At 46.6% G+C, this 25,838-nt stretch overlaps 1 protein-coding gene across 7 annotated transcripts in view; it reads right to left on the bottom strand.

Annotated features, from left to right (window-relative positions):
• ARMH1 (armadillo like helical domain containing 1) overlaps positions 1-25,838 on the bottom strand; it is a 58,587-nt gene that overhangs the window by 14,566 nt on the left and 18,183 nt on the right. For all 7 annotated transcript variants that reach the window (XM_021673326.2, XM_021673331.2, XM_021673325.2 and 4 more), the window contains 4 exons: positions 17,820-17,888; positions 16,440-16,606; positions 13,676-13,872; positions 10,266-10,350 (listed from right to left, as the gene is read on the bottom strand). In XM_021673326.2, coding sequence (XP_021529001.2) covers positions 10,266-10,350; positions 13,676-13,872; positions 16,440-16,606; positions 17,820-17,888 — 518 coding nt within the window. The remainder of the gene's footprint in view (positions 1-10,265; positions 10,351-13,675; positions 13,873-16,439; positions 16,607-17,819; positions 17,889-25,838) is intronic.

The raw sequence follows: 25,838 nt of genomic DNA, 5'->3' as shown, positions 1-25,838 counted from the left end.
CTCAGATGATCCACCCGCCTCAGCCTGCCAAAGTACTGGGATTACAGCTGTGAGCCACTGCACCCGGCCAAGAAAAGGTGTTTTCAGTTAATTGGTAATTTGGTGAATTGACCACTCAGCAAACTTGTCACTTGGCCAGTTGATTTTTGGCAAGTGTGCTTTTGGCAAATTAATATACAGAGAATTGGTCTTCTTCTTTTTTTTTTTTTTTTTGAGACAGAGTTTCACTCTTGTTGCCCCCAGGCTGGAGTGCAATGGCGTGATCTCTGCTCACTGCAACCTCCACCTCCTGGGTTCAAGTGATTCTCTTGCCTCAGCCTCCCGAGTAGCTGGGATTATAGGCATGCGACACCATATCCAGCTAAATTTGTACTTTTAATAGAGATGAGGTTTCTCCATGTTGGTAAAGCTGGTCTCGAACTCCCAACCTCACGTGATCCACCTGCCTCGGCCTCCCAAAGTGCTGGAATTACAGGCGTTAGCCACTACGCCTGGCCTGGTCTGCTTCTAATTAAGTCATACACAGTAATTTTTATGTTCTTAGGTAATACTTTTTTAGAAAATTGAGACAGTTGGGCAGGTGCAGTGGGACTGCGCCAGGACTCTTGGGTAATAATTTATTTGTAGGCTGGGTGTGGTGGCTCATGCCTGTAACCCCAGCATTTTGGGAGGCCGAGGCAGGCAGATAACCTGAGGTCAAGAGATTGAGACCAGCCTGGCCAACACGATGAAACCCCGTCTCTACTAAAAATACAAAAATTAGTCGGGTGTGGTGGTGCACATCTGTAGTCCTAGCTACTAGAGAGGCTGAGGCAGAAATGTTGCTTGAACCCAGGAGGCAGAGGATGCAATGATCCGAGACCACATCACTGCACTTCAGCTGGGGCAACAGAGTGAGGCTTCATCTTAAAAAAAAAATTATTTCTGGGCCGGGCGCGGTGGCTCATGCCTGTAAGCCCAGCACTTTGGGAGGCCGAGGCGGGTGGATCACGAGGTCAAGAGATCGAGACTATCCTGGTCAACATGGTGAAACTCTGTCTCTACTAAAACTACAAAAAATTAGCTGGGCATGGTGGCGCGTGCCTGTAGTCCCAGCTACTCAGGAGGCTGAGGCAGGAGAATTGCTTGAACCCAGGAGGCAGAGGTTGCAGTGAGCCGAGATCGTGCCATTGCACTCCAGCCTGGGTAACAAGAGCGAAACTCCGTCTCAAAAAAAAAAAAAAATTATCTGTAAAAGGAGTACTAATACATTGACACACACACACACATACTTCAAATTTCCAACAGAATTCATTAATTTCTTCTTCAGAAAAACTTCTATAACTTTCAAACTTCTCTAGGAAGGGAGACCAATAAGTAACTGCTTCTACGGCTTAAACTGCCAGTCCTGATACCACTCGTTCCTGGAAGAGCAATCCTCCCTGGGCGGAAACTGCATTTTCTACTTCAAAGCAAAGATAAATGGAGGTGAGTTCCAGGTATGACCACTTTGGAGAGGTCCTTCCTTCATTTCGATTTTGCTTTCTCAGGTTAAATAGGATAATCACTAAAAGAACTTCTAAAAATCTAAATTCTGTGATTAAAAAAAAAAAAAAACCTAAGAAATTAGTGGATGTAGGAGTCAGTCTCCTTTGCCTGTTTTTTTTTTTTCTTTTCTTTTTTCTTTTTGAGATGGAGTCTGCCCAGACTGGAGCGCAGTAGCGTGATCTTGGCTCACTGCAACCTCTGCCTCCTGGGTTGGAGCAATTCTTCTGCCTCAGCCTCCCGAGTAGCTGGGATTACAGGTGTGCGCCACCACACTCAGCTAATTTTTGTATTTTTAGTAGAGACGGGGTTTCGCCATGTTGGCCAGGCTGGTCTTGAACTCCTGATCTCAGGTGATCCACCTAGCTTGGCCTCCTAGAGTGCTGGGATTACAGGCGTGAGCCACCGCACCTGGCTGCCTGGTTATTTTTTATTTTTTATTTTTATTTTTTTTTTGAGACGGAGTTTTGCTCTTGTTACCCAGGCTGGAGTGCAATGGCACAATCTCGGCTCACTGCAACCTCTGCCTCCTGGGTTCAGGCAATTCTCCTGCCTCAGCCTCCTGAGTAGCTGGGATTACAGGCATGCGCCACCATGCCCAGCTAATTTTTTGAATTTTTAGTAGAGACGGGGTTTCACCATGTTGACCAGGATGATCTTGATCTCTTGACCCCGTGATCCACCCGCCTCGGCCTCCCAAAGTGCTGGGATTACAGGCGTGAGCCACCGTGCCCGGCCTGCCTGGTTATTTTTACTTCAAAGTGAAGAATGTGCCAATAACAGACAATCAGAACCTCCTGTGGCAGGGGAACCAGGCAGCAGGGTGTTTCCATGGCATTGAACACAATGCTCCTTCGCCACCCCTCCCTTGAGAAAAGGGAGGAAAAGGAAGGAGAGAAGCCTATCTCACTTGCACAGACATAAAGCTATCACCACGTATGTCCCTCAGGTCTGACATATCCCACTGTAGTGGTTTTAAAACTTAGCCACAGGCCGGGTGTGGTGACTCATGCCTGTAATCCCAGCACTTTTGGAGGCCAAGGCAGAAGGATTGCTTGAGCCCAGGAGTTAGAGACCAGCCTGGGCAACATGACAAAATCCTCTCTCTACAAAAAATACAAAAATTAGCTGGGCATGGTGGTGCATGCCTGTAGTCCCAGCTATTTAGGAGACTGAGGTGAGAGGATCACCTGAGCCCAGGAGGTTGAGGCTGCAGTGTGCTGTGATCATGCCACTGCACTCCATTCTGGGTGACAGAGTGAGATTTTGTTTCAAAAACAAAACAAAACAAAACTTGGCCAAAAAAAAATATTTGACTCTCTGTTCGTAGAGGAGTGGGATCTATGTGCTTCTCTTGAGTCAGGGCAGGAGGCGATGCTTTGTCACTTATGAAGCAAGGTCAAAAAAGGCCATGCAGTGCTTTGGTCTAGGATGTTGGAGAAGCTCGTTCCTGGCTACCTGCTCTTGGAACCCAGCCACCAAACTGTGAGAAGCCAGAGCTACATGGAGAGACCATGCGTAGGTGCTTCAGTTGACAGTCTCAGCAGAGTCCTACCTTCATGCTCCGAAAGACTCCAGTTCCCTAGGCCAGGTAAGATGGCTCATGCCCATAATCACTTCTTTGGGAAGCTGAGGCAGCAGGATCGCTTGAGCCCAGGAGTTCAAGAGCAGCCTGGGTAACACAGTGAGACCTTGTTTCTAAATAAATGAATAAAATAAAAAGACTAGCTCCCTTGCTCTACCCTATGCCAGGAGTAGGGTGAAGCACTTGGCTCAGGTGCAAATTAGTACTATTTTGATGGAATCTTATTAAAAACTTACTTTTTTTTTGAGATGGAGTCTTGCTCTGTTGTCCAGGCTGGAGTGCAGTGACATGATCTCTACTCGCTGCAACCTCTGCCTCCTGGGTTCAAGCAATTCTCCTGCCTCAGCCTCCCAAGTATCAGGGATTATAGGCATGCACTACCATGCCTGGCTAATTTTTGTACTTTTAGTAGAGACTGGGTTTTACCATGGTGACCAGGCTGATCTGAAACTCCTGACCTCAAGTGATCCACACGCCTTGGCCTCCCAAAGTGCTGGAATTACAGGCGTGAGCCACTGGCACCTGGCAAAACTCTAAAATTAATGCAAAAATATTCTTAATGAGCAGCATATCCAAATGTCAAGTGAAGACAGGAGACACTCTGGAGCCTGAGCAAAAGGAAAGGTCAGTGGTACCAGTCCTCAACAGCCCCACTGTAGACCAGCTGTGGCTCCCGGCCATCTTCACAGATCAGTCCCCAGACACTGTGGAGCAAAGATCATCCATCTCCGGTGTGTCCTGTTCAAATTCCTGACCTACAGAATATGTGAGCATAATAAAATAGTGGTAGTTTTGTTTGTTTCTTTTGTTTTGTTTTTTGAGATGAAGTCTCACTCTGTTGCCCAGTCTGGTGTACAGTGGCACGATCTTGGCTCACTGCAACCTCCACTTCATGGGTTTGAGTGATTCTCCTGCCTCAGCCTTCTGAGTAGCTGGGATTACAGGCATGCACCACCATGCCCAGCTCATTTTTGTATTTTTAGTAGAGACAGGGTTTTACCATGCTGACCAGGCTGGTCTTGAACTCCTGGCTTCGTGATCCACCTGCCTTGGCCTCCCAAAGTGCTAGGATTACAGGTGTGAGCCACCACACCTGGCCAATAGTGGTAGTTCTATGGCACTACATTTGCAGTGGTTTGTTATAAGTAATAGGTAACTGGAAGACCCACCCTCGGTGCTAGAGGCCTTACCATCTCCTACCTCCTCCAAAAACCTTCTCTTTTTCTCCTTCTCTATACCCTCTTCCTTGGCCCTAAGAACTCAAGAAGTAAAGAGTCGCTGAAGACACACATACCCTCTCCTTAGACATTAGGACTATGGTTGGACATCTGGGCTGAAAAAACTAGGTATTTCAGATTTTATTCTCAATATGATGATTAACAGCACAAATCAGGGTACACACAATTCATTTGTCCCAATTCATTCATTCATTCATTCATTTAACAAACATTTAAGGGGCTACCTTTTTCAGTGCTATTTATGCACTGACATACAATGGTAAATAAAAAAGATGTGGTCTCAGCTCTTCTGGAGCTGACTTTCTAGCAGATAATACACAAGTAAACAAGTACACAGATGAGGTCTTTTCCCAAGGAGATAAGTCTCATGATGCAATATGATGGAGAGGGACTGAGGTGGGCGGTGGGAACGAGTGAGGAAGCTTTAGAAACGGTGATCAGAGAATGCTTCCTCTCAGAGGTGATGTCTGAGCTTACACTTAAAGTTTGAGAAAGGTCAATCCAAGGTCTGTGGGGAAGGGGAAGAGCCCTCCCTGCGTTACAGGCCATGCAGGTATCTAGGTTTTAGTCTGGATGCAATGGGAAGCTAAGGAGTGATAGTGTCTAATATGTGTGTGTGTGTGTGTCTGTGTGTGTGTGTGTGTGCGCGTGCATTTAGTTTTTTGTTTTCTTTTTTCTAGTCTCTCTCTCTCTCACACACACACATATATGTATATGTATATATGTGTATATTCAGTCTCTGTCACCCAGGCTGGAGTGCAGTGGCATGATCTTGGCTCACTGCAATCTTTACCTCCTGGGTTCAAACGATTCTCCTGACTCAGCCTCCCGAGTAGCTGGAATTCTAAGTGTGTGCCACCACACCCAGCTAATTTTTGTATTTTTAGTAGACACTGCGTTTCACTATGTTGGCCAGGCTGGTCTCCAACTCTTGATCTCAAATGATCTGCTCTCCTTGGCCCCCCAAAGTGCTGGGATTACAGCCACTGTGCCTGACCATATATTTTTAAGATGATCATTCTGGCTGCAGCAAGAGAATGGATTACAGGGGGACAAAATGGAACCAGAAAGAAGGATGGCGGGTTAGACTAAGGTGATCACAGTGGCGGACAGGGACAGGGAAGGTAAGCAGAGATACAGCCTAGAGGACTTGGTAAGCAGGGGATGGGGCGGGTGGTGAGAGAACGAAGGGAATCTGGTATTAGTCCTCCATGTTTTGCTTGAGTGGTTGGGCTGGTGGTGGTCCCTGTTACTGAGATAGGGAAAACAGGAAGAGGGACAGGCTTGGAGGAGAAAATCAAGAATTCTGTTTTGCCATAAATTTGAGATGTCTGTTAAACATCCACATGGGAAACCACGTAGGGAAAAATTATACAGAGATGCAAAGGAAGAGGCTGACCTAAGAGTCTGGTAGAGAAGTAGGAGAAACAAGCGAAGGAGACTAAGGCAAAACCAGCGGGCGGAGGGAAACTCCTATCACAGAAGCCAACAAAGAAAGCGAGGGAGTGATCAGCTGGGTCAAAAGCAGCTGGGAGGTCAAGTAGAAGGAAATGGTAAAGAAATGAATAGCTGGGGGCCAACTTGGGGTCAAGGAGCGGTGTGCATCCCTAAATGCTATAAGTTTACCTTTTTTTGGTACATGTCTTTTAAATCTCTTTTAATCCATAGGTTCCCAAAGAGGGCCTCTTTTAAAAATGGAAGATAGAGAGCATATTTGCACGTCAATGGAGATGGTCCAGCAGAGAAAAAGGGAGAGGCGAGCTACAGAAGGGAAGTCTTTGAGGGAATGTGCTTCAGAGAATAAGCAGAAGAGGGAGGCTGTGATAGGAACCGGGGACACTAGCATAACGGGAAGGAGAGCAGAGGACGTGGCTAACCTGACTCACCGGTCAGGCAGGTTGGTAGATGTGGTGGGGGAAGGTGGCATTCTCCATGAAAAAGGAGATGAGGCCACCAACAGCTTCCTCCATCACTGACACCCATAGCAAGATAAACAATCACCAGGCCCCTAAGCCCCTCCGCCTCCTGTTGTCAATGGACACTGCCCTGAGGATGCCACTTTCCCTGTAGATTTCTCAGGGTAAGGATGCCAATAACCCCATGCTCGGCCCTACACACACACCACATCCACAAGGAGTGGAGTGGACATCCCCCACCTTCTCCTTCCAAGACACCTTCTTCTTCCAAGACACTCACTTTTCTCCTTCCCAGTGCAAACAGGCAAACACGAACAAAACCCCAGTGTCTCACACAGTTCTCAGCACATCAAAGATATTCAGTAAGTATTTGTTTAAAGAAACAAACCACCCCTGCCCTTCTGAGATCAGTCCCTGTCACCCACTAAACTCTTCTCCCCGCAGTCACTCAGGTTCTTCTTGGACACAGGCTGCTTCTCCATGCTGACTGCTGCCAGCATCCTGGGGCTTCACTCTGGTTTTGCAATTTGGTATACTCAAATTCAAAGAAATTACTCTCTAATCCTCTTCAGTCATCCACTGTTGGGAGCATATTTAAGACCCATCGGAACTTTCCTCCCCTGCCTCGGTAGAAGTTCCAGTGGCAACTGAAGGCATGCAAACTTCTCTCCCTTAACTTCCCGTCTATGCTGATCATGTGAAACAGTGCCCCTGAGTGGACAATCATTGCATATGCATTCTCTACATTTGGAATAATAGGAAGACTATTTTGAAGCGCCAGGTTAAAATAAGAATAATAATACATTCATTCAACAGACATTTGTGTGTGTGTGTGTGTGTGTGTGTGTGTGTGCGCGCGCGCGCGCGCATCTGGTATTATCTGAAATCACCTTGGGGCACGTAGTTTCACTGTTATCACATGATCCTATGATCCTTTAACAAACCAAAGGCAGTCACAGAGTCATGTTCCCACTGCCTCTTCCACAGTGTTAGCTGTTACTGAATAAATGCAGAAGGACTCTAATTTAGGCTGATATTGGAAGAAGCTGGGGTCAGTTACAACTCTGGAGGACTTCATCAGCATAAGAGGTTTTTTTTTTGGTCGGGTGCAGTGGCTTGCTCTTGTGATCCCAGCACTTTGAGATGCAGAGGTAGGAGGATCACTTGAGCCCAGGAGTTTGAGGGCAGCCTAGGCAACATAGGGAGACCCCATCTCTACAAAGAATTAACTGGGCATGGTGATCCATGCCTGTAGTCCCAGCTACTTGGGAGGCTTAGGTGGGAGGATGACTTGAGCCTAGGAGGTCGAGGCTGGAGTGAGCCGTGACTGTGCTACTGTGCTCCAGACTAGGCAACAGAGTGAGGCCCTGTCTCAAAAAAGAAAAAAGATTTTTTTTCACGAATTTATTTAACAAACTTCTACTGAGTACCCATTATGCTCCAGGTCCTGAGTTGGAAAAAGATGAATCAGACCTAGTACCTGCCCTGTTGTTCAGAGATCTGGAGGAGAAAGGCATAGAGGTGAGTAATCCCTAATGTAGCGCGATGTGCAGCACTCACTCACTCACTCACTCACTCACTCAGCAAACATGCAGTGAGGACCTGGCATGCTAGGGACTGTGCCAAGGCTATAAGGATAAAAGCCATGACAGTTGAACTGAAATTGTGCACAGTCTGTGTAAGGGGAAGTCACCATTTTAGAGAACACCGCCCTAACGGAGGGAGGTAAAGGAGGGGAAGTGGGGACAGGGTGGTTCAAAGGAAGGAGGGCTGACATTTGGGCAGGGGTCGAAGGGTCAGGGAAGGGCTTAGAGAGGCAGTGCTTAAGCTGAGCAGTGCTGGATGGATGAGGAGTGGGCGAGTTTGCCACACAGAGGTGGGGCGGGGAGAGGAAGGTCTCATTGCTACCCAATCTAGTCTTTGGGATTGTTAGACTAAGCTTTCTAACATGAGAAACCTAGGTTGGAAGTGGCCTCCAGAGCCTTGTTGATCATCCCCAGGATCTCCCTTGTGTACTTAAACCTCAGTGCCTGGCCCTTATGCCCTCCTCCCCAGGTTTCCTGAACCTGCGGCTCAGCCTGTCACCCTGGACACAGGAGTCCCTGTCCCTATACTGATGCCCAGACCATTCCTGCTTACTGGACCTTTCTGTCCTGGTCTCCTGGCCCTGTCCGCTCTGACATCCATACGCTGCTTCATTCTCCTCACCAGGGAGTTCCCTGTGCTGTCTGTGCTCTCTTCCTGGGGCCTATGTCCCCAGCTGGACCAGCACATTCTTATTTTGTCATTTGAACTATCCCAAATGTCTCCCAATTGGCCTCCAGCCTCAAGTGTCCCTGTGGCTCTGGCCGGCCTGGCACAGCACCACCCAGGCCATCTTCGGAGGCACTGCACTCCCTCAGCCCTCACCTGTAGCAGGCTCACTTTCACTGGCTCCATGCTGCATACTGGAGAGACTGACACCTACCCTGCATGGCATTCAAGGTGCCCTCCATTGCTCCTAGCCTACCTTTACCATCCCTTCTCCAGTGACCTGCCCATTATTCCCGGGACACGCCCTGTACTTCCCTACGTCTGCCTTCCTGCCATTCCCCTTTCCAGAACGACCTCCTCTGCTCCTTTTGACCTTCCAAAATCCTCCCCATTCTCCACAGCTCAGTTCAAACAACACCGTCTTGGTGAACCCTTCCTTGATCTCCCCCTGTTGAAAATAGAATCTCCTTCCTCTGAACCACTGTAGGAAAAGGGAAGGAAATTATATCGTTTAAATATCTGCCATGAGCTATATGTTAAAAGCATAAACTTTAGAGTCAGGCAGATCTGGCTAGAATCCAATAGCTATGTAACCTTGGGAAGCACACGTAATCTCTCTGTGCTTCACTGTTTTATCTCGAAAAACATAAAAAAACCTGTCTTTACCACTCATTCATGTAAACATTTGAATCCCTAATACATCCCAGGCTTTGTACTCTTATGGTTATTTTGTTATTATTGTTGTTTTTTTGAGACGGAGTCTCGCTCTGTCGCCCAGGCTGGAGTGCAGAGGCATGATTGTGGCTCAGTGCGACCTCTACCTTCCAGGTTCAAGTGATTCTCGTGCCTCAGCCACTTAAGTAGCTGGGATTACAGGCACATGCCACCAACCCTGGCTAATTTTTTTGTATTTATAAGTAGAGATGGGTTTTGCCATGTTGGCCAGGCTGGTCTCAAACCTCTGGCCTCAAGTGATCTGCCTGCCTTGGCCTCCCAAAATGCTGGGATTATAGGTGTGAGCCACCATGCCTGGCCTCTTATGGTTATTTTCAGAAGTAAATGAGGTGATGTATGGAAAGTGGCTGGCACATAGAAGCTCTCAATAAATAAAAACTAATTGGCTGGGTGTAGTGGTTCATGCCTGTAATCCCAGCACTTTGGGAGGCTAAGATGAGAGGAATGCTTGAGGCCTAGAGTTCAAGACTAGCCTGGGCCACATAGTGAGACCCCGTTTCTGCAAAAAAATTAAAAAATTAGGTGAATGTGGTAGCGCACACCTGTGGTCCTAGCTACTTGGGAGGTTGAGCAGGGAGGATCTCTTGAGCCCAGGAGTTTGAGGCCACAGTGAGCTATGATGGTGCCACTGCACTCCAGCCTGGGCAGCAGAGCAAGATCCTGTCTCAAAAAAACCCACCAAAAACAACCAACCAAATTAATAGTACGACTATTCAGTTTAGTTTCTGAGAAGAAGGACATTCCTCAGGGTGATTTCTGTTTAGCTGGGAAGCACAACATAAGACTGGGATCCAGAACCAGCTCTGGACCCAGGCAGACTCTCATAACCGTTCCAGCACCCCGTGGCTGATGCAAGGCACAGATGTGACTGACGTTTTCTGAACCAGCATCTTCCACTGCCAAGGCCATCCCAGATACTCAACATCAAGGCTCTTTGTGACTAAGAGAAAGCTTTGGAGAGCTGAGACAGCTGGCTCTTGGCGCCCCCTCTGCCTTCTGGAGTAGCCTCCCTACCTTCATACTGGACTTCCAGGTGCATCGTGCCCAGCACCTTCAGCACGCAGTCCACGATGCTGGGGTGTGTGGTCCCAATGATTGGCTGACAAGACAGACAACAGGACAAGGTGGTTAGTCTTTTTTTTTCCAAAGATGGAGTCCCACTCTGTTGCCCAGGCTGAAGTGCAGTGGCGCAATCTCAGCTCACTGCAACCTCCAGTTCCTGGGTTCAAGTGATGCTCCTGCTTCAGTCTCCCGAGTAGCTCAGATTACAGGCACCTGCCACCACGCCCAGCTAAATTTTTTTTTTTTTGAGACAGAGTCTCTGTCACCCAGGCTGGAGTGCAATGGCACGATCTCGGCTCATTGCAACCTCCACCTCCCAGGTTCTAGAGATTCTCCTGCCTCAGCCTCCTGAGTGGCTGGGATTACAGACGTGTGCCACCATATCTGGCTAACTTTTGTATTTTTAGTAGAGATGGGGTTTCACCATGTTGGTCAGGCTGGTCTGGAACTCCTGACCTTGTGATCCACCCACCTCAGCCTCCCAAAGCACTGGGACTGCAGGCGTGAGCCACCGTACTTGGCCCCCAGCTAATTTTATTTTAGTAGAGATGGGGTTTTGCCATGTTGGCCAGGCTGGTCTCAAACTCTTGACCTCAAGTGGTCCGCCCACCTTAGCCTCCCAAAGTGCTGGGATTACAGGCGTGAGCCACTGTACCCACCCAAGGTGGTTAGTCTTTAGATCTTGTCCACCTGGAAGAAAGGAAACTCAAGACTTCCAAACAGCCAGGAGCCTGGGTGAATGGGAGAGAGGGAGGGAGGGCAGTGGTAAGTCACTGGGCCTAGGCTGAGGCTGCCACTGAACTCTCTAGCTCAGGAGACATTAAATGAAGCTACCTGCTAGAGGTGCAGAAACAAGGCTGCCTACTCTGGCTGGGGGAGAGAGGATACAGGGCAAGGAGAATGGAACTCATCCAAGATCCTAAAATCTTCTCTTCCTCAGGAACCTCATCCCATCAGACAGCCCCTTTTTTCTGTCTCTCCAAACTTTACTCATGCATTGGTTCCTTCTTGTAGCATTAAACATCCTCAAGCTCATCCATATTTAACAACATTGTCCTTCAACTCTTCCTTTGCTATTGCTCTTTTTTCCCTTTACATCTAAGCTTCCCAAGAGAAGCCACTTCTTCATCCCCCATTCATCCTTTGACAGGGTGCTGCGATTTAATTTTTCCTGCCATAGACAGTCTCCGAATTCACCAAAACTTTTCCTGCTGGGACCATCTTTCTATTCTACCCTTACTGAGTTCCTTTGTTGCATCTGACCCAGCTGGTCATGTCCTCCTTATGCAAACTCTTTTCCCTTGATTTTTCCAGCCCCATTTTTTCTGTTTTCCCTCTATCACTGTCATCGCCCTTTTTCTTTCCTTTCCTTTCCTTTTTTTTTTTGAGACAGATTTCTCGTTCTGTCACCTAGGCTAGAGTGTAGTGGTGTGATCTCAGCTCACTGCAACCTCTGCCTCCCAGGTTCAAACAATTCTCCTGCCTCAGCCTCACAAGTAGCTGAGATTACAGGCATAAGACACCAAGCCCGGCAATTTTGTTTTTTAGTAGAGACAGGGTTTGATCATGTTGGCCAGGCTAGTCTCAAACTCGATCTGCCCGTCTCAGCCTCCCAAAGTGCTGGGATTACAGGTGTGAGCCACTGCATCTGGCCATGTCTTACCCTTTTTCGAAGAGGCAGAGTGGTATGTAGAAAGAATAAGGACTTTGGAGATAGTTGATTTAAATTCTCGCTTGGTAAACACCTTCTGCTTAGCACGTGGCCTTGGATAAGTCACTTAACACACTTTACTGAGCTCGGTTCCACCATCTTTGAAAAAGGGAGAATAATATCTGCCTCCATCAGCTATAGTGAAGACGAAGAGAGAGAGTGTAGATAAGCCCCTAACAGCGGCTGGCATGTATGAGGCACTTAATAAATGGAAAATGATGATAATCTGATCTGTTTTTAGAATTGTTCTAGAGACAGAGTCTCACTTGATCACTCAGGCTGGCATGCAGTGGGCCATCATAGCTGACTGCAGCCTCGAACTCCTGGGCTCCAGTGATCCTCCCATCACAGCCTCTGGAGCAGCTGGGACTACAGGCACATGCCACCACACTCAGTTATTATTATTTTTAAATTTGTCTATTTATTTATTTATTGAGATAGAGTTTAGCTCTTGTTGCCCATGCTGGAGTGCAATGGCATGATCTTGGCTCACCGCAACCCCTGCCTCTTGGGTTCAACCTCTGCCTCCGCCTCCCAGGTAGCTGGGATTACAGGCATGCACCACTATGCCTGGCTAATTTTGTATTTTTAGTAGAAATGGGGTTTCTCCATGTTGGTCATGCTGGTCTTGAACTCCCAACCTCAGGTTCCACTGGCCTCTGCCTCCCAAAGTTCTGGGATTACAGGGCATGATCCACCACACCCGTCCTTTTTCTTTCTTTCTTTTTATGAGACAGGTCTTGCTTTTTTAAAAGCCCAGGGAGTACAGTGGTGTGATCTCGGCTCACTGTAACCTCTGCCTCTCAGGCTAAGCAATCCTCTGAACTCAGCCTCCCAAGCAGCTGGGATTACAGGCATGTGCCACCATGCCCGGCTAATTTTTGTATTTTTAGTAGAGATGGGGCTTCGCCATGTTGGCCAGGCTGGTCTCCCAACTCCTGACCTCAAGTGATCTGCCTGCTGCAGTCTTCCAAAATGCTGGGATTACAGGTGGATCACTTGAGGTCAGGAGTTTGAGAACAGCCTGGCCAACATGGTGAAACCCCATCTCTACTAAAATACAAAAATTAGCTGGGCATGGTGGCGGGTGCCTGTAACCCCAGCTACTTGGGAGGCTGATGCACCCGGCTTGATGGTTCATCTTAAAGCCACTTTTTGAGGCTCTATCCCCTCTCTACAAAGGCACCATGTCTTCATATGCTCACTATGCCCCAAATCCGATTTCACTTGCATTCTAGGGCACTGTCTGAGAGAAGGGCGAAAGCCAACAGGAAAAAAGCCCTCGCCAGCACTGGAGATCTGGCCTCTTCACTTACATGCTGTCTACAAATGCACCATTATTCTTTCCCTATCAAATCGACTCCTTTAATCTTTTCTACAGCCCTTTCATCATCCTTGTTGCTTGTCTCAACCACTTTTAAGTCTGCCAACATCTTTCTGATCCTTAAGTAAACAGGACAAATCACTCTGCTGGAAGACATGAACTCTCTGCCCTACCTTGGCCTTCTGGAAGTAATGCTGATTGAACAACAGACATGCAGTGGGAGGCTGAGCCCTGTTTCTCATGCCCGTGTGGAGTGCAACTGTGGAAGGTAATTGTAAGATTATTGCATTTGAATCGGAACCACAGGAGCATGCAGCCTTGGCTCACCTGGGCAGTCCTGAGAGTCTGCAGGGACAGCTGCTGGGCTTTGGGGGACGTGCAGGGCAGCAAAGCTATTAGACCTTTATACACTTGATTCTGGTACTTGGGATTGCCATGGACCAAAGAATCCAACAGAGCCTGCACTTCCTCCTGGGTCTCTTCTGACTGAGACTTTGCTAAAAATTCTGCTGTGGATCGTACACCTGAGCAAAGAAGAGAGGAAATGCTGAATTGGAAGGGATTTATGAAAACAATCCCAACTCAAGATTACATAATATGAATAGGATTAAGAGTGCTTCAACCAAGCCTGTTCAACCAAAGCAAAATTGAGGCTTGGTTCTCATGTTGTTTACCTTATAGCTTGTTTACCTTAGAGCTATGTGGCTGGAGGATTTTGTTGCAGCACAGGCATGTCAAAATCTGTGTTTTAAAATTTAAAATGGCTCTGTGCAATTTACAAATAAAACATGCATTTTTATTGCTATATGATAACACTTGTATACCACTCAGCAGTTTGCAAAATGGTTTTACAAATATTAACTCACTTAATCCCAGAAACTATACTGAGAGGAAGGTGTTAGTCCCACTTTATGGATGAAGACATGAGGCTTTGAGAGGCTGTGGGGTAGACAGACAGGAGAACCTTGATGAGAGTGCAGGGTGGGAAGTGCTTTGAAAAAGGGAGATGTGGGCCTGGCGCAGTGGCTCATGCCTGTAATCCCAGCACTTTGGGAGGCCGAGGCAGGTGGATCACTTGAGGTCAGGAGTTCAAGACCAGCCTGGCCAACATGGCGAAACCTCATCTCTACTAAAATACAAAAATTAGCTGGGCATGGTGGCGGGTGCCTGTAACCCCAGCTACTTGGGAGGCTGAGGCAGAAGAATTGCTTAAACCCAGGAGGCAGAGGTTGCAATGAGCCGGGATCATGCCACTACACTCCAGCCTGGTCAACAGAGCAAGACTCCATTTCAAAAAGAAAAAAAAGGCCAGACTTGGTGGCTCACTCCTGTAATCCCAGCATTTTGGGAGGCCGAGGCAGGCGGATCACAAGGTCAGGAATTCGAGATCAGCCTGGCCAATGTGGTGAAACCCCATCTCTACTAAAAATACAAAAATCAGCTGGGCATGGTGGCAGGCACCTGCAGTCCGAGCTATTTGAGAGGCTGAGGCAGGAGACTCACTCGAACCCAGGAGGCAGAAGTTGCAGTGAGCTGAGATTGCGCCACTGCGCGTCAGCCTGGGCAACAGAGTGAGACTCCAACTCAAACAAAAAAAAAAAAAAAAAAAGAAAGAAAAAGAAAAAAAGAAAAAAGGAGATGTGGGTGGGTGATGGTATCTCTTTTACATGCCTCACTTGGAGTACTTCATAGGTTATATTAAAATTATTGGGTCTGGTCTGGGTGTGGTGGCTCACGCCTGTAATTCCAGCACTTTGGGAGGCTGAGGTGGGTGGATCATGAGGTGAGGAGTTCTAGACTGTTCTAGACCAGCCTGGTCAACATGGTGAAACCCCGTCTCTACTAAAAGTAGAAAATATTAGCTGGCATGGTGGTCTGCACCTATAATCCCAGCTACTCAGGAATCTGAGGCAGGAGAATCGCTTGAACCCAGGAAGCAGAGGTTTCAGTGAGCTGAGATCAGGCCATTGTACTCCAGCCTGGGTGATATAGTGATGCTCTGTCCCAAGGAAAAAAAAAATGTTTGGGGTGGGCGTAGTGGCTCATGCCTGTAATTCTAGCACTTTGGGAGGCCGAGGCGGGTGGATTACTTGAGCTCATGTGTTCAAGACCAGCCATGGCTAACATGGCCGTATCCTGTCTCTACTAAAAATAATAAAAATTAGTCAGGCATGGTGGTACATGCCTATAATTCCAGCTACTTGGGAGGCTAAGGCATGAGAATTGCTTGAACCCAGGAGGCAGAGGTTGCAGTGAGCCGAAATTGTGCCACTGCACTCCATCTTGGGCAACAGAATGAGACTCTGTCTCAAAAAAAAAATACTAGATTATTCTTTTCTTACCAGCCTGTAAACTCTCTGAGGACAGGACTGTATTATGTTCATTTTTGTATCCCTAGCACCTGGCATATATCTAGCACACGGCAGGTATTCAATAATTTTATTTCAATTTTATTTCTTTTTGTTTTTCTTTGTTTTTTATTTTTATTTTTAATTTTTGTTTTTTGGAGACAGAGTCTTGCTCTGTAGCCCAGGCTAGAATACAGTGGTGCATTCTCAGTTCACTGCAACCTCTGTCTCTCAGGTCCAAGTGATTCTCCTGCCTCAGCCTCCCGAGTAGCTGGGACTATAGGCATGCATCACCACACCAGGCTAATTTTTGTATTTTTAGTAGAGATGGGGTTTCACCATGTTGGCCAAGCTGGTCTCAAAATTCTGACCTCAGGTGATGCACCTACCTCAGCCTCCCAAAGTGCTGGGATTACAGGCATAAGCCACCGTGCCTGGCCTTCATATTTCTAGAGTTATTTATAACTCAATTTCACAAAAGATATTGGGCCACAGCTCAACAAATCTTTGAATAGATGCCTCAAAGAGGATATGTTTAAAAAGGAGAAGTATTTCTAAAACCACCACTGAAAAATCTGAGCAAATGATGAATCAGGAGAATCATAAATCTGGACATGGACAGGAACACAAAAAGCTTCCTGTTCTTCTAGTTCTATGATGTGTGTTCCTACAGCAGTGGTGGATGCTGCCACCATTTCACCGAGGCCCCTAGGGAGCCACAGCTTGTCATACACGGTACCCACCATAGCTTTCACAAATGAGCTCCTTGTACTTCCTGCCAGAGTTTGCAATAACCTGAAGTAGTTTGACGGATTCCTTCTTGGCCTCTTCCATGATCTTCTCCAGCCCAAGTATTTCCAAGAGTGTTAGGACACCTCCAACCTCAAGAAATTCTCTAAGGTACCGATTACTGTCCAGAGGGATAGAAAAGTAGAAATAAAACTCTTGTCAAGTTCCTTTGCACTGACCTTTCAAAGAGATCCCAAGGACCCGTCTTCACAGACTGTGCCCTCCTATCCAGGGAAATGTCCACAGGTAAAGTGATACAAGAGTGTGGAAATTCTTCCTTCCAGCAGGAGATACTGGAATTAGATACTAGGGACATTTCTTGGTTTTGGCATTCCAGCATCTGTTCTCTTTCTTCTTCTTTTTTATTTTATTTTATTTTATTTTTTTGAGACAGAGTTTCGCTCTTGTCACCATGCTGAAGTGCAATGGTGTGATCTTGGCTCACTGCAACTTCCGCCTCCTGGGTTCAAGCCATTATCCTGCCTCAGCCTCCTGAGTAGCTGGGATTACAGGCACCCGCCACATGCCTGGCTAACTTTTGTGTTTTTAGTAGAGATGGGGTTTCACCATGTTGGCCAGGATGATCTCAAGCTCCTGACCTCGTGATCCACCCACCTCAGCCTCCCAAAGTGCTGGGATTACAGGAGTCAGCCACCACGCCCAGCCTCTCCTTCTTCTTGTAATAGCACCTCAACTGTCACTTGGGGAATCACCCCTCTGCCACTCATAGGCCATGTAGTTTTGGTGGGGTAAGGAGGTGACAGGGTATGTCACCCTTCTGACTGTAGAAATTGGTTTGGGGCTGGGCATGAGACCTAAATTGGTCCAATGAGGCTCAAAGCCTGGGACTTTCTTGGGAAGCTGTGGAAAGGATCTGCCCCTTTTTTAGTGTGTCTGGAGCTTCTGAAGACCACGGCACTCAGAGGTTTATGAACACGGAGGAGAAGAGACAGAAATATGGGAAAAGACGGAGGGGGAGACCAAGTACTGATGACATTGTTTGGGCCTGGATCTAGTCAGGCCTGAAATATGTATTTCTTCTCTCTGGGTTTTTCCAGTTAAGTGAGCCAATAATTTTCCTTTTTCTGAGTCTCACATGAGTTGGTTTTCTGTAATTCACAACTGAGAGGTGTTGACTAGTAAAGTGTCACTGGAGAGCACGGGATGGAGGAGCAGCTAGAGCAGAAGCCCAGTGGACTACCTCTGGGCCCATCCAAGAGCTACAAGGAACCCACTGGGAACAGGAATCATGGCCCTGGGTGGTGTGAATGCCAAGGACATCATGAGCCCGAGATGCCACTGAGACCCCAGAAGCACGCTAGAACAGCACTCACCTGCTTACAGCTGATAAGAAGATGCCAATGGACTTGAGAAGCTTTTCTAAACAACAGCCAGTCATATAGCTGTATGACAAGTTAAAGAGTGAGTTTCAGGGTGGTTTTTCACACAGAAGCCAGATCCCATGCCTGATCTCTGGTACCCTCCAGGGCCCAGGGTGGCCAAGTAGCTGCACTATGCCCCTTTACCCTGAGAGGGGCCACCAGCTGAAGGGGAAGTGGCAATACACACAGGGTTGGGGGGAAGGGGTGCTGGCTGTTCACTGTTCTCCAGGAAGCTCCCCTGTGGTACTTCAGCCACCTTGGCTCTGACAGGCTCTCTAGGGAACAAGGAGGCTCTGATGAATTCAGGGTCTCTGGAGAAGCTGGAAGTCAATATCCCAAACCTCTCTAAGCCGTGCCCACTGCATCCTTGGTCTCAGCATAGTTCATGACTTTGTGTCTCATTCTTAGATTTCCCTAAAAAGAACCAGCTTCATCATTAATTCTCAATTTTGTACTTATTCAAAGTTTTACACTGGAGGTCACTATCCTTATGAAGAATTGGCTTCCTAATAAGAATAATAGGAGATGGTGGAAAAATTAAACTCTGATTTAAAACAACCTCAGTATTTAATGTTATTTTTTAATGTGAGTCTTTGCAAAAAGCCTCATTATAATAAAGCACCCAAAGCACGCATCAGCTTAGATACAAGGTATGAAATCAAGCCACAACAGAAAAGGAACCAGTCAACAATTACTAGGCTCATAACACATCAGAGGCTCTTAGAACACTTAAGAAATTAGCTGAAATTATTGCAGCTCATGGAGGATGACTGAGAGCCTCTAAGGCTGATAAAGGCTAATGTAATGGGTTGGAGGTAATGGTGCTTTGTTTGGGCGGGGGGTGTGTGAAGCAAATTATCTCTGCTGCACCCTGGTTCCCAGGATGCCAATAGAAGTAGAGACAGATTGGCTCATTAGGAAAGGCTCTTTACTGCAAAAATAGTGTTTGCTCTGGAGCCAGGCTGCCCTGCCTGTTGCCGCCATAGCTGGGGCCAGGCATCAGCCCACATGGTGGTCTTTTGATTCCTACATTGTCCCCACCCTGCTCCCTCAACCCCTGCCCCTGTTCCTGCCTCAGTGCATTCTCTGCTTTTTCTTCAGTTTCCAGCTAGGCTGACCAACTTTTATCACCTTCTGTTTCCTTTGTCCTGGGCTAGTCTTTCTTTCTTTTTTTTTTTTTTAGAGAGGACCTCACTCTGTTGCCCAGGTGGGAGCACAGTGGTGCAATCACAGCTCACTGTAGCCTTGAACTCGTGGCCTCAAGTGATCCTCCTGTCTCAATATCCTGAGTAGCTGGGACTACAGGTATGTGGCACCATGTCCAGCTATTTTTTTCCTGTATTTTTTGTAGAGACAGGGGTCTTACTATGTTGCCCAGGCTGGTTTTAAACTCCTGGATTCAAGCAATCCTCTTGCCTTTCAAAGTGTTGGGATTATAGGCATAAGCCACTGTGCCAGCTTTGTTTTTTGTTTGTTTTTTTCTTCCTTTTCATGGAGAATGGAGTTTTGCTATGTTGCCCATGCTGGTTTTGAACTCCTGGGCTTAAGTGATCCTCCTGTTTCTGCCTCCCCTAAGTGTTGAGACTACAGGCATGAGCCACCACACCCGGCTAGTCTTGTTTTCATCGTCATTCACTATACATATTTCCAGGAATTAGTTCCAGGACACACTGTTTGAGTCCTGGATCTAAGAACATGGGATAAAGGAGCAATGTTGGGGCCACACTGTCAGCAGTAGCTAACAAGTACCAGCTCCTGTTGTGTGCTGGGCACTGTGCTTACTGCTTTGCTTGCATTGTCTCATGTAATCCTCACCACGACCCTCCAGTGGGTGCTATTAGTATTTCCATTTACTTCCTGAGTAACATGAGGTCACAATCTCAGGTCAATAACTTGTCCAAGGTCCCACAGAGAACTGCTGGAACCGAGATTTGAACCTAGGCAGTCTGATTCAGATTCTAACTCTTACTGTTAGGCCTTCTGGCTTGTAGACAAATGGAGGGAGGCGGCTTTGCAGATGAACTCCCTGTGTGATGTTACAGGTGGAGCTGTGGTCTGCACTGTCCACTGAGTAGGAGACACGATGGTTTATAGGCTTTCGGGCAGATATACAAGGTTCTAACCTTATATCTACCATTTGCTAGTAAATTACTCAACCTTTTCAAGGCTCATCTTTCTTATTTATAAAATGGAATAATACCAATTACCTATTAGGCTGGGTGTTAGGCCCAAATGAGATAATATTTGCACAGTATATATCTCAGTGCCTAGAACATAAAAAGACTCAATAGCTTGGGCGAGGTGGCTCACGCCTGTAATCCCAGCACCTTGAGAGGCTGAGGAAGGTGAATCATTTGAAGTCAGGAGTTCAAGACCAGCCTGGCCAACATGGTGAAACTCTATCGCTACTAAAAATATAAAAATTAGCTGGGCATGGTGGTACACACCTGTAATCCCAGCTACTCCGGAGGCTGAGGCATGAGAATCACTTCAACCCAGGAAGCAGACATTGCAGTGAGCCAAGATTGCACCACTGTACTTCAGTCTGGGCAACAGAGCAAGACTCTCAAAAAAAAAAAAAAGACTTGGCCAGGCATGGTGGCTCACACCTGTAATCCCAGCACTTTGGGAAGCTGAGGAAGGTGGATCACCTGAGGTCAGGAGTTCGAGACCAACCTGGCCAACATGGTGAAACCTCATCTCTACCAAAAAAGTACAAAAATTAGCTGGGCGTGATAGTGGGCACCTGTAATCCCAGCTACTCGGGAGACTGAGGCAGAAGAATTGCTTGAACCCGGCGGTGGAGGTTGCAGTGAATCGAGATCATGCCATTGCACTCCAGCCTGGGTGACAGAGGGGGAGACTCCATCTCAAAAAAAAACAAACCACACATATACAAAAAACCCTCAATAAATGGCAACTAACAATTTTATCATTTAATATATAAATCCTTAGTTTTACTCATCTATTCTGAAAGTTCAAGATTGAAAAAGGGGTTTAGGCTTATGTGGGACTATGTGGTAGTCAATTTTGCAAAAAATAATGATGCTATGATGCTATATTGTTTTCTTCCAAAATCTGCCATAACTGGAGGGCTGAGTAGGAGAAGTGGGTTTGCTAATTAAAAACACTGTATCAATTCAGGCAGTCTATTTTCTCTGTTGTATGACAAGGTTGCAAAAGGTTAGGAGATTATGAATAATTCTGGGTGTAGAATACTGAATCTACAACTGTTTATTAAAAGCACGGTTCATTGCAAGTATCTTACCAATAAGTGCAGAATAAAAATGAAAAAAAAAACAACAAAAGAAAAATAGGAAAAAAAAGAAAAGAAAAGCATGGTTCATTCATTTAGTAAGCACTGACTGAGTACCCACTAAATGTAAGGCACTATGATTGACACTTAAGAAATGAAGAATGACGTAATGCCCAATGTAATAAGTGCAATGACCAAGTAAGAAAAGCAGCGGGCTGAACACAGAATGCTCAGACACACTGACGTTTAAGTGGGGGATTGAGGTGGGAGAGATCCTGCAATAGCAACTGAGAAACAGCGGGAGAAGGTAGAAGAGAGGACAGTTAAAGAAGAGGCTGTGGGGGCCGGGTGCCGTGGCTCACGTCTGTAATCCCAGCACTTTGGGAGGCCAAGGAGGGCGGATCATGAGGTCAAGAGATCAAGACTGGCCGGGCGTGGTGGCTCATGCCTGTAATCCAAGCACTTTGGAGGCCAACTTGGGCCGATCAGATCAAGACCGTCCTGGCCAACATGGTGAAACCCTGTCTCTACTAAAAATACAAAAATTATCTGGGCATGGTGGTGCACACCCGTAGTCCCAGCTACTCGGGAGGCTGAGGCAGGAGAATCGCTTGAGCCTGGGAGGCAGAGGTTGCAGTGAGCTGAGATGGTGCCAGTGCACTCCAGCCTGGTGACAGACTCTGTCTCAAAAAAAAAAAAAAAAAGAAGAAGAAGAAAAAGAGGCAGTGGTCAAACAAGGCCCAAACTAGGGTGAGGTGAGGAAGGTACTCGCTTGGGATCTGAAATTTAAAGGGGCACCAAAAAACTCAGTCATCAAATAATATTTCAATGTATTATTTAAAATAATCAAATTAATATTAAAAAGTCCATGATGGCCCAGGCATGGTAGCTCACAACTTTAATCCCAGCACTTTGGAGGTCAAGGTGGGAGGGTCGCTTGAGCCTGGGAGTTTGAGACCAGCTTGGGAAACAGCAACAACAAGATCCTGTCTCTACAAAAAAAATAATAAAATTAGCTGGGGGTATGGTGGTACATGCCTGTGGTCCCAGCCACTCGGCAGGTTGAGGTGGGAGGATGGCCTGAGCCTGGGAGGTTGAGGCTGCAGTGAGCTGTGACGGTACCACTGCTCCAGTCTGGGTGACAGAGTGAGAGTGAGATTGTCTCAAACAACAACAACAAATATCCATGAGATGAATAAAACATCACAATGTTCAATAGATGGATCTGACCCTGCACCTGTGCAACCCTGCCTTACTCATCTCACCCTGTGGCCAAATGGAAAATATTGTCCAGTAAGACAAGGAAGGATAAAGGAACTGGAGATTTGGCAACAAAGCTAGGGCCTTGGTGAGGTTAGTGTCATGAGTTGTGAGGATAGGAGCCATTTTAGGTTCCTATCACAACTAGGCTGCAATGTTTCTCAAAGCATAACCTGTGGACCACTGGCACTAAAGCCACACAGAGTACCTGTTAGAAATAAGGGTCCAGGGTCCCGCCCTCAATCTACTAAAGCAGAACCTTGCAGGTAGGGGTGAGTAGGTAACTGGCAATCTGCATTTTAAACTTCTTTTATACACAATAATATCTGAGAACAGACTGGGTGTGGTGGCACACACCTGTAGTCCCAGCACTTTAGGAGGCTGAGGTGGGAAGATCACATGAGGCCAGGAGTTTGAGAACAGCTTGGGCAACACAGCAAGACCCCATGTCTACAAAAATTTTAAAAACAGAAAAATTATCTGGGTGTGGTGGTGCACACCTATAGTCCTAGCAGTTTGGGAGGCTGAGGTGAAAGGATCCCTTGAGTCCAGGAGTTTGGGGCTGCAGTGAGCTATGACTGCACTGCTGTACTCCAGCCTGGGCAACAGAGCAAGACCCTGTCTCAAAAAATAAAAGTAAAAAAATCTAATAACATTTGGGTAAACCTACAGATGTATTCCGTGGTTATTCCCTTTGGCCTGTGTTACAAGCCTGAGTCTGAAAAATAGTTTTATTAATAACTTAAATGTAAGAAAAAGCTGCGTTTACTTAAACCTTTAATTCTGCCCAGCTGTACATGCTGGGTCATTCATTCCTTTACCCAGCAAACATGTGCCATGCACTGTGCTACATGTTAGAAATATAGAGGTAAGTAGAACAGATGCAGTTCTTGCCTTCAGAGATCTTACAATCCAGTGGGGGGAAAGAGAGATATTAAGCAGGTAATAACAATAACATGTAATGACTATTAAGACAGAGGAAATCTATAAGCATATATAAAATGGGAACCTAAGCCAGCCTGGAGCTCAGAAATGGGCTTCCTGAGAAAGTGATGTTTAAACTGAGACCTGAATAATAGAGTAGGAGTTGGTCAAATAAGGAGGGGGGTTATTTATGTATTTTTATAGAGATAAGGTCTTGTTCTGTTGCCCAGGATGGAGCACAGTGATGTGATCATAGCTCACTGCAGCTTCAAACTCCAAGGCCTAAGCGATCCTCCCACCTCAGCCTCCCAAGTAGCTGGGATTACAGGTGTAAGCCACTGAGCATGGCTCAAGGAGAGGGTTTAGAGAAGGTGAGAGGGTTCAGGCAAGGAGAGAAATATATAGTAAAAGGGTCCAAGATGAATCTGTAGAGTGCCATGGGCACACAGAGCAGGAATATCCTCAAATCCAAGGTGATAACTTTAACTATCACCTTGATGGTGACCAAATCTGTCTTCAGCCTTGACCTGCCTCCGGGGATCCTGGGCACAGACATCTCAAATTCAACATGTCCCAAACCAAACTTATCTATCCCCAAACTCACTCCTTTTCTTATGTTCTCTTCCACATAATGGCACCCTATTCCCCTACTTTACTAAGCCAGACATGTGAGACTCATCTTGTGGCATATGGGTGAAGATGGATATATGGGTATGGAATAGTTGGATATATAGGTAGGGAACTCAGATTCAAGAGAGAAATTTGGGCAGGGATACTTATTTGTTTTTTGTTTTGTTTTTCACTCTTGTTGCCCAGGCTGGAGTGCAATGGCATGATCTCGGTTCATCACAACCTCTGCCTCCCGGGTTCAAGTGATTCTCCTGCCTCAGCTTCCTGAGTAGCTGAGATTACAGGCATGCGCCGCCACACCCAGCTAATTTTGTATTTTTAGTAGAGATGGGGTTTCTCCATGTTGGTCAGGCTGGGCTTGAACTCCAGACCTCAGGTGATCTTCCCACCTCGGCCTCCCAAAGTGCTGGGATAATAGGCGTGAGCCACTGCGCCTGGCCAGGGATACTTATTTGAAAGCCCTCATACAAGAGTGGTGTTGAATCTTGACAATGGATTAGTCCCTCAGGAAGAATCTGAGAGTGAGCAGAGAAGAGGGATGGGATGGAATCCCAAGGAACAGCATTTAAGGGGTGGCTGAAGAAGAGCAGGAAATGCACAGAAACCAAGATAATCGGTATCACAGAAATCAGGACTGTTCTAAGAAGTGGGAAAGGTGATTGACAAATCCCACTGAGAGGTCCTATATAAGGACTGAGGATGCAGTCCCTGGGTTTTGCAACTGGAAAAACATGGGTAACCTTAGTAAGACCTGCATCAGTAGAGTGGGAAGCACTGAAGTCAGGTAGCAGTGAGTGGAGAAAAGGGAGGAGAGGAAGTGAAGAAAGGGAGACTCAACAACCTTTATTTAAAAAAAAATCTTTTTTTTAAAATTTCTGAGACGGAATCTCTCTGGCCCAGGCTGGAGTGCAGTGGTGTGATCTCGGCTCACTGCAACCTCTGCCTCCTGAGTTCAAGTGATTCTCCTGCCTCAACCTCCTGAGTAGCTGGGATTATAGGTGCCTGCCACCACGCCCAGCTTATTTTTGTATTTTTAGTAGAGACGGGGTTTCACCATCTTGGCCAGGCTGGTCTCAAATTCCTGACCTCAGGTGATCCACCCACCATGGCCTCCCAAAGTGCTGGATTACAGGTGTAAGCCACTGCACCAGGCCCCTCAACAACCTTTTCAAGAAGCTTCACTGGGGCGCACGCCTGTAATCCCAGCATTTTGAGGTCAGGACTTTAAGACCAGCCTGGCCAACATGGTGAAATCCCATCTCTACTAAAAACACAAAAGGTAGCTGGGCATGGTGGTTCATGCCTGTAGTCTCAGATACTTGGGAGGCTGAGGCAGGAGAATAGCTTGAACCAAGGAGGCAGAGTTTGTGGTGAGCTGAGATCGTGCCATTGCATTCCAGCCTGGGCCACAGAGAAAGACTCTGTCTTAAAAAAAAAAAAAGAAGTTTCACCATAAAAGGCAGAAACTGGGATTGGGTGGAATATAGATTTGAGACAGGGATTCAATTTTATTTTTTAAAGTAGAAGAGATTTCAGCATATATAAATGCTGAAAAACATGGAAATGAGGCAAAGGTTAAAGCTGTAGGAGAGAAGGAATAAGGAGATAGGAAGAGGTTCAAGTGTAGAACAAATAGAGGATTAGCCCTAGACGAAGGTATACCTACTTCAACTCTGATGGGAGCAAGAGGTTAGGGGTGAGAAAGAAGATACAATTATAGGTTGGGAAGATGGGAAGCTGAGAGTGCCTGACTCTAAGGAATTTTTTATCACCCTTTTTTTTTTTTAATCACCAGATGTCCTGTTCTAAAATATTAGAATCAAGAGAAAACTCTTTCGACAATCTCCTTTCCTTTTCATTTTTGAAGATTGCCTAATTTGTTTTTCTGTTCAGCAAAGGAT

The sequence above is a fragment of the Aotus nancymaae genome, unplaced genomic scaffold, assembly GCF_030222135.1.
Source record: "Aotus nancymaae isolate 86718 unplaced genomic scaffold, 86718_ANA_hifiasm-v0.15.2.pri h1tg000007l, whole genome shotgun sequence".
Lineage (NCBI taxonomy): Eukaryota > Metazoa > Chordata > Mammalia > Primates > Aotidae > Aotus > Aotus nancymaae.
This window is presented reverse-complemented; position numbering and strand designations above follow the sequence as displayed.